This window comes from Rhinopithecus bieti, unplaced genomic scaffold, assembly GCF_001698545.2.
Source record: "Rhinopithecus bieti isolate Rb0 unplaced genomic scaffold, ASM169854v2 scaffold_5019, whole genome shotgun sequence".
Lineage (NCBI taxonomy): Eukaryota > Metazoa > Chordata > Mammalia > Primates > Cercopithecidae > Rhinopithecus > Rhinopithecus bieti.
Genome location: NW_016804585.1, coordinates 281,681 through 297,752, shown reverse-complemented (window position 1 = coordinate 297,752; position 16,072 = coordinate 281,681). Strand labels below are relative to the sequence as shown.

The following is a 16,072-nucleotide window of genomic DNA, read 5'->3' as shown; positions in this document are numbered from 1 at the left end:
CCCCCTTTTTTTTTTTTTTTTTTTGGGACAGGGTCTCCCTCTTCCGCCCGGACTGGAATGCGGTGGCAAAATTATCTCAGCTCACTGCAACCTCCACCTCCCGAGTTCATGCGATTCTCCTGCCTCAGCCTCCCAAGTAGCTGGGACTACAGGCACATGCCACCAAGCCTGGCTAATTTTTTGTATTTTTAGTAGAGATGGGGTTTTACCATGTTGGCCAGGCTGGTCTTGTACTTCTGACCTCAGGTGATCTGCCTGCCTCAGCCTCCCAAAGTGCTGGGATTACAGGCATGAGCCACCATGCCTGGCCCCAATTCATTTTTTATTGAAGTATAACTTATATACAATAAAATGCGCCAGGCGTGGTGGCTCATGCCTGTAATCCCAGCAGTTTGGGAGGCTGAGGCAGGCAGATCACGAGGTCAAGAGATTGAGACCATCCTGACCAATGTGGTGAAACCCCGTCTCTACTAAAAATACAAAAATTATCTGGGCATGGTGGCACACACCAGTAGCACCAGCTACTCGGGAGGCTGAGGCAGGAGAATCGCTTGAACCCAGGAGGCGGAGGTTGCAGTGAGTTGAGATTGCACGACTGCACTCCAGCCTGCCGACAGAGCAAGACTCCATCTCAAAAAATTAAATTAAATTAAATTAAATTAAATTAAATTAAATTAAATGCAGACTCTTAGCATACAGTTTGATGAGTTTTGACAAATGGATTCACTCATGTATCCAATACCCCAGTCAATAAACAGAACATTTCTATTACCCCAGAAATATCCTTGTGTCCCTCCCTTTTGAGGCCCCCCACCCTAGGGCAACCACCATTCTGATCTCTCCCACCACAGAGTGGTTTTGTCTGTTCAGAGCCTCACATAAAGGGAATCAGACAGTATGGAATCTTGTCTCTGGCTTCTTTTGCTCAATGTAATGTTTCTGAGATTCATTCATGTTGTATCAGTAGTTCATTTCCTTTAGTTGCTAAGTGGAACTTCACCAAATGGACATACTGCCACTTGTTTATTCTTTCACCGAGTGATGCACATTTGAGTTATTTCCAATTTGGGGATATTTTGAATAAAGGTGCTATGAACTCAAAGGGAATTTTACTTTATCTAGATGGTCTGACCTCCATACAAGTCCTTGTTCACGGATAGCATGTCATTTACAAAAATAACCACTCCCACTCCAAAGATCCTGCTCTCTCTGGTCTCCCATCTGCTTTCTTTGCATTCTTGCCCCCCCCATCAACTTCTGTCTCCTGCCATCCCCGAGAGATGCTGCCACATCTGGATCCTCAGGACTCTGTCTGCCCTGACACTGTCTCAGGCCATTGTGCCCACTCACCCATCAAAGCTCTCCGGCAGAAATGCCAAGCTCCCAAAGATCTTCTTGCAGCCAGCAAACTCCTGGATATTGGCACTGGTGACCGCCCTCACCTCTCGCAAGTGCTCCATGCCCAGACCATAGCACACTGAGGGGGTGGGGTGGGTGGGGAAGGGGCTGTCTCAGCCTTCACACCGGGACAGGTTAACAGCTACGTGGGCATCAGGGTCCAGGCCCCTCCCCACACTGACAGAGGACATAGGGACACTTGTAGGGCTGAGGAGGGCCAGGGGTAGACAGTAGAAGGCAAGGACTGGGTCTCAAGAGGGTCTGAAGAAGGATAGGACAGGGAGGGCTGGGCCAGGGTTCATGCACAGAGGGACAGGAACTGCAGCTGGCCTTGGGGGCAGTGAGTGGGTACCTCGGGCACAGGACTTGCTGCACTTCTCACACCGCTGTGTTCCGTCCTCCGCTGTCACCTCTTGGTTGTGCAGGGGGCAGACGAGGGTGCAGGATCCCACGTCCGTAGAAAGGTAGTTGTCTAAGGAGAGCAGGAACATGTAGCCACATTCCCTGGCCCTTCGTGCACCACCATGAACAGCGTCACCGTGCCCAGGCACAAGAAGAACAATATCAACCAATACTTAAATGCCCTACCATGTGTCAGCACCTGACATCCACTTACTCCTCACAAGAACTGGATGGGATCAGCACTGTGAGATTCCCATTTTGCAAAAAGGGAGACCAAAGCAGAGAGTTCTGTAAATTATTCAAGGTCATTGTGCTACTGAGTGGAGGAGCGAGGATTTGAACCCAAATGGTCTGGCTCTACATTTTGTCCTCTCCCTAACACAGCCAGGATCTGAAGGTCCACTGTTCCTGCGAAAGGAGGAGAGAGGTTCCCCAGGTCGGAGCCCAGTCCATAAATGCCCATCAGTAAATAGGTGATCTGTTAAATAAAACTGATCTAGGCCAGGCACAATGGCTCACACCTGTAATCCCAGCACTCTGGGAGACCAAGGCGGGCAGATCACTTGAGGTCAGGAGTTTGAGACCAACTTGGCCAACATGGTGAAACTCTGTTTCTACTAAAAATACAAAAAGTACCCAGCCATCGTAGTGCATGCCTGTAGTCCCAGTTACTCAAGAGTCTGAGGCACAAGAATCGCTTGAATGCGGAAGGCAGAGGTTGCAGTGAGCCGAGATTGCCCCACTGCACTCCAGCCTGGGCAACAGAGTGAGATTCTGCCAAAAACAAAAAAGTCCGGGGGCGGTGGCTCATGCCTGTAATCCCAGCACTTTTGGAGGCCGAGGCAGGTGAATCGCCTGAAGTCATGAGTTCGAGACCACCCTGGCCAATGTGGTGAAACCCTGTCTCTACTAAAAATACAAAAATTAGCCAGGCATGGTGGTGGGCACCTGTAATCCCAGCTACTCAGGAGGCTGAGACACAAGAATAGCATGAACCTGGGAGGCGGAGGTTGTAGTGAGCCGAGATTGCACCACTATGATAGAGCTAAACTCAGTCTCAAAAACAAGACAAAACAAAAGCCAAAACTGATCTAGCCAGACTATAGAACAAAAGCTAACATTTAGGAGCACTTAGTACATACCAGACACTGTTCTAAGAGCTTTACAAATATAACTCTTTTAAATGTTATAACCACCTTATGAAGTTGGGACTATTCTTTCCCCCATTTTACTGATGAGGAAACTGAGGCACAGAAAGAGGGTCAGGTGCCTACTAACTGATAGAGCTGGGTTTCAAACCCCAGCAGGCTGGCTCCCACGTCTGGGCTCTTAGCTGCCTCTCCTTACTGCCACCTGCTCCACAGCTGTTGAAAGAACGAGGCAGTTCGGCAGGAACTGTCATGACTGGTTCTCAAAGCAAGGTGCAGACAGTGCTCCCCATATGCTCCCGTTTACAGAAACAAACCTCCCCACCAAAACGATGAAAACTGTGTTTCTCCCTGGCACTCACAGGGACAGGCAGTCACACAGCTGGCGCCGAATGTATACCGGCCCTCAGGGTTGGGCATGGACTCAAAGGTGTCTGTGTTGTAGGTGACCAGGGCTGGGCAGTGCAGTTCACAGATGCCACTGTGGTTGAAGTGGAGGCAGGCCTAGGGGGACAGGTGGCTGGTTGTCACTGTTCTGTTTTGCCCTGCTGTGCCAGGGGCAATAGGGCAGTACCAGGCAGGGTGCCCACCCCTTGCATCCTAGGGGATAGGGCACATTGGACACACAGCAGAGGCACATACCAGGCAGTCAGAGTGCTTGGGGCCCGTGCAGCCAGCAGCACACTGCTCATGGCAGCAGTCAGTGGGCAGTGGCCCCTTGCAGCGGGCACAGCCACCGGCACAGACAGTGCGCGTCACTGTTGGGCAAAGGGCAGGATGAGGGCTGAGTGGCATCCTGAGCACCAGACCCTCATCAGCATCACCTTCTAGGGAGACTACCTGCCCCAGGGAAGACATCCCAAGCCTGTTATCCCACCCCTCCCATGTCACCTGTATGACACCTGCATTCCACCTGGTCCCGGCCCCGGCCCTCCCCTTCCCTGACTCCAGGCCTCCCTGAGACTCACGGCTCTGACAATCCTCAGAACTCTCTCCCCAGCAGCGGGAGCCCTTACACACCGGAGAACAGGGGTGGCCTGAGGACAGAACCAGAGAGACGAAGTGAGAGAGATGTCTAACAGTGAGAGGACGGGTTAATAATGGAGACACAAACAGCAGCAGAGGCCACGAGGCCAACTGCACAGTGAGGGAGGGACTCAGACAGGCTGAGAGGCCCCCAAACCAGAGGCACAACCTAGAAGCAGAGGAAGACAGGCAGAGAACCCCAGAGATGAAGAGGCACAGAGAGATGGCAGGAGGGACAGAGAGGAAAGAAATGGGTGTAGGCGGCTGGGGCAGTGTCGGGCAGGCACAGGGTTGTAAGTCGGGAGTTTGGGGCTGGGGTCAGGCTGTCTGAGAGAGGAGGCAGCAGGGAGGGGCATGGCTTACAGGCCCGAGAGCGGTTGGTGTCGATCAGTGTGAAAGCCAGCTGGTTGTTCTTATGGAAGATGTCCTTCCATAAAATCGTGTCCTGGTAGCAGAGCTGGGGGTTCCGCTGGATCAAGACCCCTCCTTTCAAGATCTCTGTGGGGTGAGCAATGATCAGGGGACCCTTTCCCCTTCTGTCACCTTCTGCTTCCCTTGGGGCCCTCCTGCCTTCTAAAAGAGAAGCAGGCCTTTTAAACAACCCCACATTCCCCAGGGAGGAGAGAAAGATATCGTCACGGTCTTTGAGCCCCACCACCGCCATCCCTGCAACATGAACAAAGCGAGAGCCAGGGAGGAGTGAGTTGTCCATGCTAGGTCCAGATGCTCACGTGGACCGCAGCTTTCTCCTGCCCTCTCATTTCTACTCCGGACATGTTGCTTGGTGGTTAAGAGACTGTGGAGTCTGAAACCCAGCCCCATCACTCACATCTCTGCAAGCCACAGTTTTCTCATATGTAGAATGAGAATAACACTGATTCTTTCCTGACAGGACTGTAGTGTGACTGAAATGGGCCATGCGGGCAAAGCACCTGGCACCCAGACTCTGGGGCAGAGTCGGCTCCAGGGCCAGCAAATAGTTACATAGGCTGTTCACTGTACACTTCACTCAGCCAAGTGGGGGCAAAAACCCAGCCTGCATTCTCATGATTGAATTCTGTGCGCTGACGCAAGCTGCAGCTTCCTAGGAAGAAGGGGAATCTTTTTCCAGTCTTCTCAGGGTGTCTTCCCAGGCTCTGCCTGCGTCTGCCCAGAAGGGACACCATTTCTAATGCACACAAAGCCTCCCCATGGTTAGCAGTGGCCCTGGTCAGCTCTGAATAACCAAGAGAAGGTTTCAATGACGGTGAAAGCCACCTGTGAGGCTTCGAAGCTGCAGCTCCCGCAGGCCTCCTGGGGAGGCCCCTGTGACAGGGGTGATATTGTTCAGCGGGTCTCCATTGTCTAGCACGGCCAGGGCATAGTTGTCCTCAAAGAGCTGGGTGCCTCGCACAATCCGCAGCCTCTGCAGTGGGACCTGCCTCACTTGGTTGTGAGCGATGAGCACGTAGCCCTGCACCTCCTGGATATCCTGGAAGGGGGAAGCAGGGTGGGGCTGAAACAGGGACACTGCCACCCCCCAGGGCCTCCCTGAGGTTCCCCAGTACTTGGAGATCTTGGGCAAGGCCCCCAGCCACTGAGCAGTCCTGTTCCCTCTTATATAAAACGATAAAATGGAGATAAAGATCACACCCCACCTTGCCTCACCAGATTTTTACACGATCAAGAAAGACAATGGTCGGGGGGCACTTTGTAAACTCTGAACAGGTACCCCACCCTCTCTGCATCTCAGTTTCTTCATCAGTGAAATCAAAGGCCTGGATGGGATGGCGTCTGCAATTTTTTTTTTTTTTTTTTTTGAGATGGAGTTTCGCTCTTGTTGCCCAGGCTGGAGTACAATGGCATGATCTCGGCTCACCACAACCTCCGCCTCCCAGGTTCAAGCGATTCTCCTGCCTCAGCCTTCCCAAGTAGCTGGAATTACAGGCATGTGCCACCACTCCCAGCTAATTTTGTATTTTTATTAGAAATGGGGTTTCTCCATGTTGGTCAGGCTGGTCTCGAACTCCCGACCTCAGGTGATCTGTCTGCCTCAGCCTCCCAAAGTGCTGGGATTACAGGCGTGAGCCACCGTGCTCAGCCGGTGTCTGCAATTTGACAAACCAAGCACAAGGCCCCACTCCAGGGTCCGTGGACATGAGCCAGCAGGTTGGTTTCCACTCTCTCTCCTGCTCATAACCTTTTCATAGACATTTCTCTTTTGAGCTTCCCAATTGCTCCCAATACACAGATAGAGAAACTGAGACCCAGTGAAGCTAAGTGGGTATAGGCCACATTCATAGGGCTCATCAGTGGCAGAACTGGGCCTGCAATCCACCTTTCTCACCAGCCCTTTCTGCTGCTGTACATGGGAGAGGGATAGTGGCTGGGGCATGTGGACGGGGGACATGATCATGCTGGCAAGACAGCACAAGATTTAGCGGAAACACAGACGCATCCCATCCAGAGATGACCTCGGCCAGCCACATTAGAGAGAGAGTCAACTGATTCTGCAGTAAAATGAATGGGGGTTAGACGTTAGAAAGGACTTCCTGGTTGAGAAACCACAACAAAAGAGGAAACAGAAGGGCAGGGCACCTTCTTCTGCCACCCACCTGTAAACAGAGGGCTCAGCCCAGCTGGAGGCAGGGCCTGGCTGGGTTGCCCACGGGCCTCACCTGCAGGAAGGAGAGGCTGGCATCGGTGGGCAGGTAGGTGAGTTCCAGGTTACCCTGCACCACCTGGCAGCCCTGGTAGAGGTGGCGGAGCATGTCCAGGTGGGTCTCGGGACTGGCAGGGAGCCGCAGCTTCATGTCTGTGCCGGTGCACACTGGCAGGAGGGAGCAGATGGGTCAGAGGACACTGGCGTGGGACCTTCTCGGACCTGGCCTCCCCACCCAAACTCACTCCCAGAGTCATTTCATCTCAGACAGAGAGAAGGCTGACTGAAGGACCCCCCCACCTACATCCCTTGCACACTGCAGGTTTAACAGCAGGAGAAAGCTTGTGTGCTTGGGAAGTAGAGGGATTTCAGGGGAAAGGCTCCTTCTGACTAGGCCCACCCTGCACATCCAGAGGCTGCCCCAGCGTGCCAGCCCTGTGGAGCTCACCCGCCAGTACAGGGTGTTGGCTGGCAAAGAAAGGCTTCCTTTGTCCCAAAGGCACAACTCAGGGCCAAGGGGTAAAAATCCCCCAAGAGAGGCGATGACGAATCCTGTATCTTCTGGATGCCCCCTGCCCCTCTCCCAAGCAAACAAACTCGGTGCATTCTCCCTATGCCATTCCAGCACACCCACGTGCCAACCTCTTGGCAAGGGATCCACACCCCCATAATGCCACCCAGAGAGTGGGGAAGGAGGGTCAGCTGGAGTTGTAGCTGGGGCATGGGGCAACCGGGGCCCTGGTCATTGCAGAGACCTCTGGGAGTGTCCCATGAAGAGAAAAGGAGCATCAGACTCCAGTTGTGGGCATCTGGACCCAGGCTGCAGATCCCAGGCCAGGGTGAAGCATGCGCCAAAGGTTCCTGTGCTGGCACCCTCACCCTGGCCACCTCCTCAGGGCAAGACTCCAGAATGAGCTGGCAGAATCTGTGCCACGAAACTGCTGCCACAAAGGCACTACGTCAGCCCTGCCTACCTGCCCAGCGCCAGCCATCAGCCATGGGGCATGGAGCCAAACTACCATACCTGGCCCACTTGGACCCCAGCCTGGTATCCCTGAAACCAGAAATGCCCACTAAGGCCAGGAATACTAGAGGGGGCAAAGCAACCCTGGTGACGGGGCGCCGGGATAGCAGCTCACCCCCGGCCTGCCAGCGGGGGGAGATGAAAGTGCCCAGATGAACTTGTTTTTCTGCTCTGGTGAGATGAATCACCTGGTGTGTCTTGCCCAGGAGATCGGGAGGGTGGGGGCAGAGGACACCCTCAGGCCCACAGGTGCCTGAGCTGCCCAGAATTCCTGCCGGTCACTGCTCCACCTCCTGCAGGCTACATGCAGATTCAGGGACAACACAAGGGCCGGGTTGGGGTCTGACACCAGGGGCACTGCTCTCCCAGCAAGTTGGAGTCTAAGGTCAAATCCTAGGGGGTAATATGAGGTACCCCCTGCCTTCAGAGAGCTGGGAGAGGCTGGCAGGGTGAGTCCCCAGGTTCCCTGCCCAGGCCAGTGGCCACAAACTGGTGGTCTCCTAGTGATACCCAGAGTGGCCTCTATTCCCACCTCTCTAGGCGTATATGCACAAAGAGGGAGGAACAGGAGGGCCCAGAAATAGAACTCAAGGGTCCATGTCCCTGAGGGAGGCCTCCCCACTCCATGCCTCACCCACTTGCACCCCCTCCTCTTCCCTCACCCACTTGCACCCCCTCCTCTTCCCCATGCTTCCTCCTCTCCCCACAGACTCCCAAGAGAAACAGGAGCTGGGGGTGGCAGGCCAGGCCCAAAATAACGCCCTGCTGCCAGGACCTCCCCCGGCCTCAGCCCTTCAGCTGCTTTACAGACACAGCTGTCTGCAGGCCCAGACCCCAGGCCCTGGCCCAAGCCCAGGGTCCCCACAGGACTGGGGCAGGGGCCGACTCCACCCCCTGCAGCCCTTTTCAAGGGACAGCAGCTGTGGCTGCCAGGCAATAGGAAAACAACAACAAGTGGGAGTGGGGGCTGCCACAGTAACTGATCTGAGCACCTACTGTGTGCCTGGCAGGGACTCTGGGTGGATCCACGTAACATGCTCCAGAAACTGGGGCTGCAACCTCCATCTTGCAAAGAAGACAACTGCAGCTGGCAGGGGTTAGCTCTCGCATCATAAAGCTTGTGAGCAACAGGGAGGACTGGAACTCAAGCCGGCCTGCCTTCAGATCCCGCATTCCTTCCACTAGGCCTAACTGCACACACACAAATCCACCCCATACCCCACGCCAACGTAAACACATGCTAATTCTCCCGATGCCACCTACAAACACCACAGGCTCTAGGGAGGGCAGGGCGGCTGGGCTGGGTTGGGCTGGAGGGTCAGAACGGGTGGTAGCCCCACCCCACTAGCAAGTTTGTTTACCTGATTTGTGGCCAATTTGAGTCTGATTAAGAATCTTAAAGTGTTTTCAGACAGGTGGTAAAATTGGTACCCTGAGAACAGCTCCCAGGAAACTGCAGGCTTGCTGGCTAACACCCTCACCAGCCTACATGAAGTCAAGAAGGCCTTCCTGACACTTCCCTCCCACTCTCCCATCTCCTTACCACTGTCCCCATATCTGCCCTGTCCCACTGATTTTCTTTTTTTGAGACAGAGTCTTGCCCTGTCGCCCAGGCTGGAGTGCAGTGGCGCAATCTCTCGGCTCACTGCAACCTCTGCCTCCCAGGTTCAAGCAATTCTCCTACCTCAGCCTCCTGAGTAGCTGGGATTACAGGCGCCTGCCACCACACCTGGCTAATTTTTGTATTTTTAGTTGAGACGGGATTTCACCATGTTAGCCAGGCTGGTCTCGAACTGCTGACCCTGTGATCCACCCATCTCAGCCTCCCAAAGTGCTGCGATTACAGGCGTGAGCCACGGTGCCCGGCCCCCACTGCTTTCCTGGGAGGTAGGTCCTAATTCTACCCAGGAGCATCCTTGTCTCCAGGACCCTGCACCTCAGGAACCCCAACTTCCAATCCCCCAGAGCAAAGACAGTATGAGGCAGGATCAGCCACAGGCACCACTGGATGAGTGTCTGCTGAGTGAATGAATGAAGTCCAGTCAAGAGTCTCCAAACAAAAGGGACCGGTTGAGGTCATGGTATCCATCTCTCTGCTCAGAGCTGGTCACAGTCCTTCATGTCTCTCTGGACTCTGGTGGTCAGGACTCGACCCCAGCCCTGGGGTTTCTCTCAGGTGGGTTCTCTCCTCCCCACCAGCTTGCAGCCCCTGCTGCTCCTCTTGCTCACAGCAGAAAAGCCAACACTTCCCTTGGTTTCCATGAACACTATAGTAAAATGACCTGTGTCCCCAGAGCTCAGCTCTCCCAGACCCACAATGTCACAGACCATTCAAGTGACACTGGGATTCCCCAACCACAAACACCTGGTGTATAAGGCCTGACATCAGACCAGGGCCTGGGCCCAGAGTCTTTAGAGGAGAACCCTAGCTCGGCTACTCACTGAGTGATCTTGAGCAAGTCCCCAGACCTCCAGGGCAGAAGCTAAATTGGATTCATCTCTATGCCCTGCAGTACCTGCAACTCAGTGAATATTTACTGACCTAAACTTGGCTGTAACAGCTCTTACTCCCTCAGAGGAGGTATATGAGAGTTAAATGAGGTAACGAATTGCGCAGCCATCTGTAAACATGACGAGGCTTTGTAAACAGAACTGGGACAACACAAACATTCGCTAGAAAATTCTCCCACTCCTTGAAAGAGTACACATCCCTTACCCCACCTCGGCTCTCTTCCCAGTGGGAGGATGGCTAGCCAAACAAAAGATGGATGTGCCGCTCTAGAAGGGCTTCTCACAGGTGGAGGGTAGGGAAGGGAATCTCTTTCCAGATCATTCTATCACCCAAGGACAGGCACAACTATCCCAGGCCCCACCCCAGCCCTCCCAGCCGCAGCCCCACACTGGCCCCTCACACTGACACTTCAGCTGTCTCTCTCGCCCACAGCCCTGTGTGTCAACGTGGCCTCTGTCCCCTCCTGCCCGCAGCCCCCTGTCATGCTGGCAGGGCCCATAAGGAAGACAGGCATTGGCTGGACAGGAAGGCAGAGGACTCTGAAGTCAGGAGGGGACCTCAGGGCCCCCCAGCTCAGCCCCGCTTTCTACAGCCTAGAGAAGTGGATGGAAAGGTCATTCACCTGAACAAGAGGAGCTCTTCTCCTCCCAACTGGCCACCTGCCTGCCCCTAAGGTTTTGTTCAACCCATTACTGTTGGCTGAAATAAGACTCTAAGCACCTCTTAATGCCTCCTCATCAGAGTCCAAAAATGCCCTGGACATTACTGGGTAGCTGGGAGCCTTGGATAAGGTGTTTCATTTCTCTGAACTTCCATTTTCTCATCTGTGCACCTATTTCACAGGACTGTTGCAGAGATTAAATGAAACCATGGATAAAAACCTAGCATATAGGAAGTATACTGTACATTTCTTAAAAGTTAAGACGGCCGGGCGCAGTGGCTCAAGCCTGTAATCCCAGCACTTTGGGAGGCCGAGACGGGCGGATCACGAGGTCAGGAGATCGAGACCATCCTGGCTAACACGGTGAAACCCCGTCTCTACTACTAAAAAAATACAAAAAAAATCTAGCCGGGCGAGCTGGCGGGCGCCTGTAGTCCCAGCTACTCGGGAGGCTGAGGCAGGAGAATGGCGTGAACCCGGGAGGCGGAGCTTGCAGTGAGCTGAGATCCGGCCACTGCACTCCAGCCCCGGCGACAGAGCGAGACCCCGTCTCAAAAAAAAAAAAAAAAAAGTTAAGACAAGACAGGTTCATACAGCAGGAATATGGGTAATCCCAAACCACGAGAAAATTAAACATGCTTTGTGTTTGACTTTGGAAAGCCCTTTTTTTCTTTTTACATTTGATCCCTATCTTTTCAATTGTTTTTTCTTGAGAAATAAAATGAGTACTTTCCCCAAGTATAGTAAAGACGGGAGGCTGTTGGAAGAATCATCCTGGAATTAAAATATGAAGGAGTTCTGCAAGATTAAAAGAATGTATTTGCTGCAATTTGTAAAACCCATACCTCTAAGAAAGGATCTCAGCAAAATCCTGACCCCGCCGGGGCTCCCCTAGGCTTCCCCTTCCCCCACATTCCTGCCCCAGCCCTCAGCCCTTGGGTAAAATCTGGGTGCTGGAGGCTGCTGGGTGGTGCACTATTTTTCTGAAACGGGTTCTCATTCTGTCACCCAGGCTGGAGAGCATTTGTGATCACGGCTCACTGCAGCCTCAACTTCCTGGGCTCAGGTGATCCTCATGCCTCAGCCTCCGGAGTAGCTGGGACTACAGGCACATGTCACCACATCCAACTAATTTTTGTATTTTTTGTACAGACAGAGTTTTGCCTTGTTGCCCAGGCTGTGCAATGACTTTTTAACCAACTCCTGCACAACACAATAAATAGTGCAGGTTGAGGGGTGAGGACATAAGGAGGCCCCATCCAGAGAACCCAGCCCTCAAATCCAGCTCTGCAGCAACTGCCATTCCCTGATCAACTCCCAGCCAAGGTGAGGAAGGGCAGCAGCTCAGCCTGACAGCTCAGTATGGCCTCACCCTTCTCATCAGAAGGTGAGAGGTGAAGATGCCTGCCTGGGAAACAGGGAGGGCAACAATGTACTCCCTGGAAGAGAGGGACCTTCTTCCTCAGCAAGAAGGCGTGGCCGCAGAAGGCTACCTCCCTCTGTTTATGGCAGATCTGGCCCAGCACCTTGAGGGAGTTCCTGGAGGGGACAGAGTTCAGCCTGTGTCCCCGAGTCAGCAGAGAGACTGCTGTTTGGCAACACAAAGCCCAGACACACAAACACAAAGACCACACAACTGAGGAACACCCTGGCATAGACATGCAGAGATAACATGGCCATGCACTCACTCACAGAGGGCCCCTCGGGCAACACACCGACACAATGACACCCACCCCCTCCCAGACCCCCTGACCTATGGAGACCACCCACAACTCCCAGAACACTTTCATTTTGTCTCCCCTACAGCCCAGTGACTCAGGGAGCAGCATCCCTCATTGCTCCCCCTCATTACTCATTCATATAGCAATTTCGAATGCATGGTAAGAGGTCGCACTGCCTGGGGTCCCATCTTGACCCTACCACTTACTAGCTGCTACTCAATCTCTTTAAGTCCAGAATGCTGGCAGAACTTCCACTATAGGGGTGTTCTAGGATTAAAGGATGCAAAACACCACAAACAGTTCCTGGCAGAGTATACCTGGCCCAGGCTATATGTTAGCTTTTATGATTAATGCACACAGGTGGACAGATGGGTCAGGATACACACTGCCCCCACTCACCCTTCCCCACGCACAGCACCAAGGAAAAGGCAGCAGAACAACGCAGCCTTCCCTAGGCCTCCATCTGGCCTTATTTCTTAACTTCCTTCCCTGGGAACTCTCCCACTTTACACCCCAAGAAACCCACCACCACCCCTCCATGGTCCACACGCTCTAAAAGTCACAGAGCACAGTCCCTAAGCTGGCCCCAAGAATCTGTTCAAAGCAAACATCTCCCCCGCCCCCAACCCAGACCCCAGCAAGAGGCCACCCTCTGGGCCACCCTTTCCTCCCCGGCTCTGGTTGGGACAGGTTTCCATGCCACCCTCCACCCCACCACACACACACACCCGACCCCGCCAGAAGCAGGAGCAACCAAACCAAAATCGTCTCAAGGGGAGCAGGGAGGGGCTGGAGGACGGGCAGGGCAGAGGACCCCCCCCAAGGAATCCAGCCCAGGCCAGTCCGGAGGCGGAGGCTGCCAACTGGAAAGGCTTTGAGAAAGCTTGAGGGGGCTCAAGAAGGGAGGAAACGCGCGCGCGCGCTCTACGCAATATACTCTTTGCGGGAAAACTTTCTGAACAGTTTCAGAGAACTTCTTTGACAAGTTCCCGGAGCCCCTCCGAGCCTGGAAAGCGCCAGTCTCTTGGATGGGCCATCTCGAGCCGCTTCTGTGTAACTGCCGCCTCCGACCCGAGGGCCCGGCTGCCCTGAGCGTCTGGACTGTCCGCAACTTCGGGATGGGAGAGTTCGTCCAGGCCCTTCTGGCCCCGCCGGTCGGGGGACCTCGGCGGGGGTGCCAGGGGGCAGGGTCCCGCCGCTGCTCCGTCCCCTCCCAACACCAGACCCACCTTGGGTGCCTGCGGCTCCGGGGGGCAAGAGGGCGAGGAGGAGCCCCCAGCGGCACCAGGCCGCCAGCTCCATAGTGCTCACTGTGGCTCCGGCCCCATGGCTCCGGCTGGACCCGGCTGGGAGGACGCGGGGCGCGGGGTGCGGCGAGGGGTGGGGGCCGGGGGCGCGGCGCCGGAAAGGGCCCCGTGGGAAGGGGCGCGCAGCTGCCCGGGGGGCTCCCCTGGTTTCTCCGGTCCCAATGGAGGGGAATCTCAGTTTCACAACTTCATTCTTATACTTCCTCAAGCAGCCCTCCTCCTCCACCTCCTCCTCCTCCTGTGATTGGGAGCAAGCGCGCTCCCAGCTCGCCCCCTCCAACTGCATTCCAACAAGTCTGGGAGTGGCAACTCCCAGCTTCACTTTCTCCCTCTCTTCGCGCAGGCCTGGGTGCGTCCCTCCCAGCTCCGGGACGCCTGGGTTGCCTGCAGCCGTTCTCACACTTTTCCTCGGAGAATCCCTAAATGCAGAGGCTGGTGATTCTGCCACCTCCCCTCGGAGTCCGGGACAAATTCCCTAGGCTGCCACTCTTAACACTTTTTTAAGTCTCAGGTTTTATCTTAAACTTTCCTGGGGAGCTTGCATCCTACTCCATCCCAAGTCTATTTGTTTTAATATCAAATAATGGTTTTCCCACCACATCCTCTAGTAAAATTGATAGTCAAGGAGGGGGATGTTTTGTGTTTGCCTTGTGGCTTCCAGGACCCCCGGGCATATCTTCTGGAATCTTTTAAGTACCTGAAAGCATGATCTTAAGGCTCTACAAATTTGGGAGGAGACGGTCACATCGAAAGGATTTTTTTCTTTTTTTTCTTTTTTGAGACGAAGTTTTGCTCTTGTTACCCAGGCTGGAGTGCAATGGCACAATCTCTGCTCACAGCAACCTCTGCCTTCCTGGTTCAAGTGATTCTCCTGCCTCAGCCTCCCGAGCAGCTGGGATTACAGGCATGTGCCACTACGACCAACTAATTTTTGGTATTTTTAGTGGAGACAGGGTTTCTCCACATTGGTCAGGCTGGTCTCGAACTCCTGACCTCAGGTAATCCTCCCACCTCAGCCTCCCAAAGTGCTGGGATTACAGGCTTACAGGCATGAGCCACTGCACCCAGCCTGAAAGGACTTCTATCTCAGTCCTTCAAAGTGCATCCTTCTTGCTTAAAGAGGCACCCAGCACCCAATGCATTCAAGGTTTCTTCTTTGCCCCTTGCCTTCTATTAGCCTGCTTAATTCCACTTCCCAACCACATTCTACTTGGAGTCCCTGGCCCTATTCCTTAGGCCTAGTGGTAGGGGTGGGGATGGAAGGAAGACTTTTTTTAAAATTTCAACGAAGATATTGCATGGGACATATTTATACTAACAAATTATTCATTGTTTATCTGAAATTCAAACTTAACTGGGCCTCCTTATTTTTATGTGCTAAATCTGGCAGTTCTAGTTGGAATGCCCCAGCCAAGAACGCAGCTATACTGGTCAAGAAGGGATCAGGCTGGGTGCGGTGGCTCAAGCCTGTAATCCCAGCACTTTGGGAGGCCGAGACGGGCGGATCACGAGGTCAGGAGATCGAGACCATCCTGGCTAACACTGTGAAACCCCGTCTCTACTAAAAAATACAAAAAACTAGCCGGGCGAGGTGGCGGGCGCCTGTAGTCCCAGCTACTCGGGAGGCTGAGGCAGGAGAATGGCATAAACCCGGGAGGCGGAGCTTGCAGTGAGCTGAGATCCGGCCACAGCACTCCAGCCTGGGCAGCAGAGCGAGACTCCATCTCAAAAAAAAAAAAAAAAAAGAAGGGATCAAAGGCACCTATCAGGGACTGGAGAATGAAGTACAGCAGCATCTCTTTCTCTCTTCCCTCCCCCCATCCCCCACACCTCTTTAAAGGTATATACTTGCATTTCTAAACTTGCTTCCATGTGCTAAGCACACTTATAGGCAGGCACCTCTTGTGGGACAGGTTGCTATGCCATCCTAGGGGGTTGAGAAACAGGGGCCTCTGGGACCAAGAGGACCTGGGTTCAAATCTTGAATCTGGCTGGGTGCGGTGACTCACGCCTGTAATCCCAGCACTTCCGGAGGCCAAGGCGGGCCGATAACAAGGTCAGGAGATCGAGACCATCCTGGCTAACACGGTGAAACCCCGTCTCAACTAAAAATACAAAAAATTAGCCAGGTGTGGTGGCGGGCGCCTGTAGTCCCAGCTACTCAGGAGGCTGAGGCAGGAGAATGGCATAAACCCGGGAGGCGGAGCTTGCAGTGAGCTGAGATCCGGCCAC

At 54.0% G+C, this 16,072-nt stretch overlaps 1 protein-coding gene across 3 annotated transcripts in view; it reads right to left on the bottom strand.

The window, feature by feature from the left end:
- The window catches only part of ERBB2 (erb-b2 receptor tyrosine kinase 2), a 33,100-nt gene extending 18,982 nt beyond the window's left edge, over window positions 1–14,118 (bottom strand). For 2 of the 3 annotated variants that reach the window (XM_017869251.1, XM_017869253.1), the window contains exons 1-9: window positions 13,763–14,118; window positions 6,632–6,783; window positions 5,232–5,445; window positions 4,338–4,547; window positions 3,917–3,985; window positions 3,591–3,706; window positions 3,311–3,452; window positions 1,751–1,870; window positions 1,351–1,477 (exon numbers count right to left, since the gene is read on the bottom strand). In XM_017869251.1, the coding sequence (XP_017724740.1) occupies window positions 1,351–1,477; window positions 1,751–1,870; window positions 3,311–3,452; window positions 3,591–3,706; window positions 3,917–3,985; window positions 4,338–4,547; window positions 5,232–5,445; window positions 6,632–6,783; window positions 13,763–13,835 (1,223 nt within the window). In that variant the 5' untranslated portion in view covers window positions 13,836–14,118. The remainder of the gene's footprint in view (window positions 1–1,350; window positions 1,478–1,750; window positions 1,871–3,310; window positions 3,453–3,590; window positions 3,707–3,916; window positions 3,986–4,337; window positions 4,548–5,231; window positions 5,446–6,631; window positions 6,784–13,762) is intronic. The other variant, XM_017869252.1, reaches the window with a different exon arrangement.
- Between the last annotated feature and the right edge of the window lie 1,954 nt (window positions 14,119–16,072).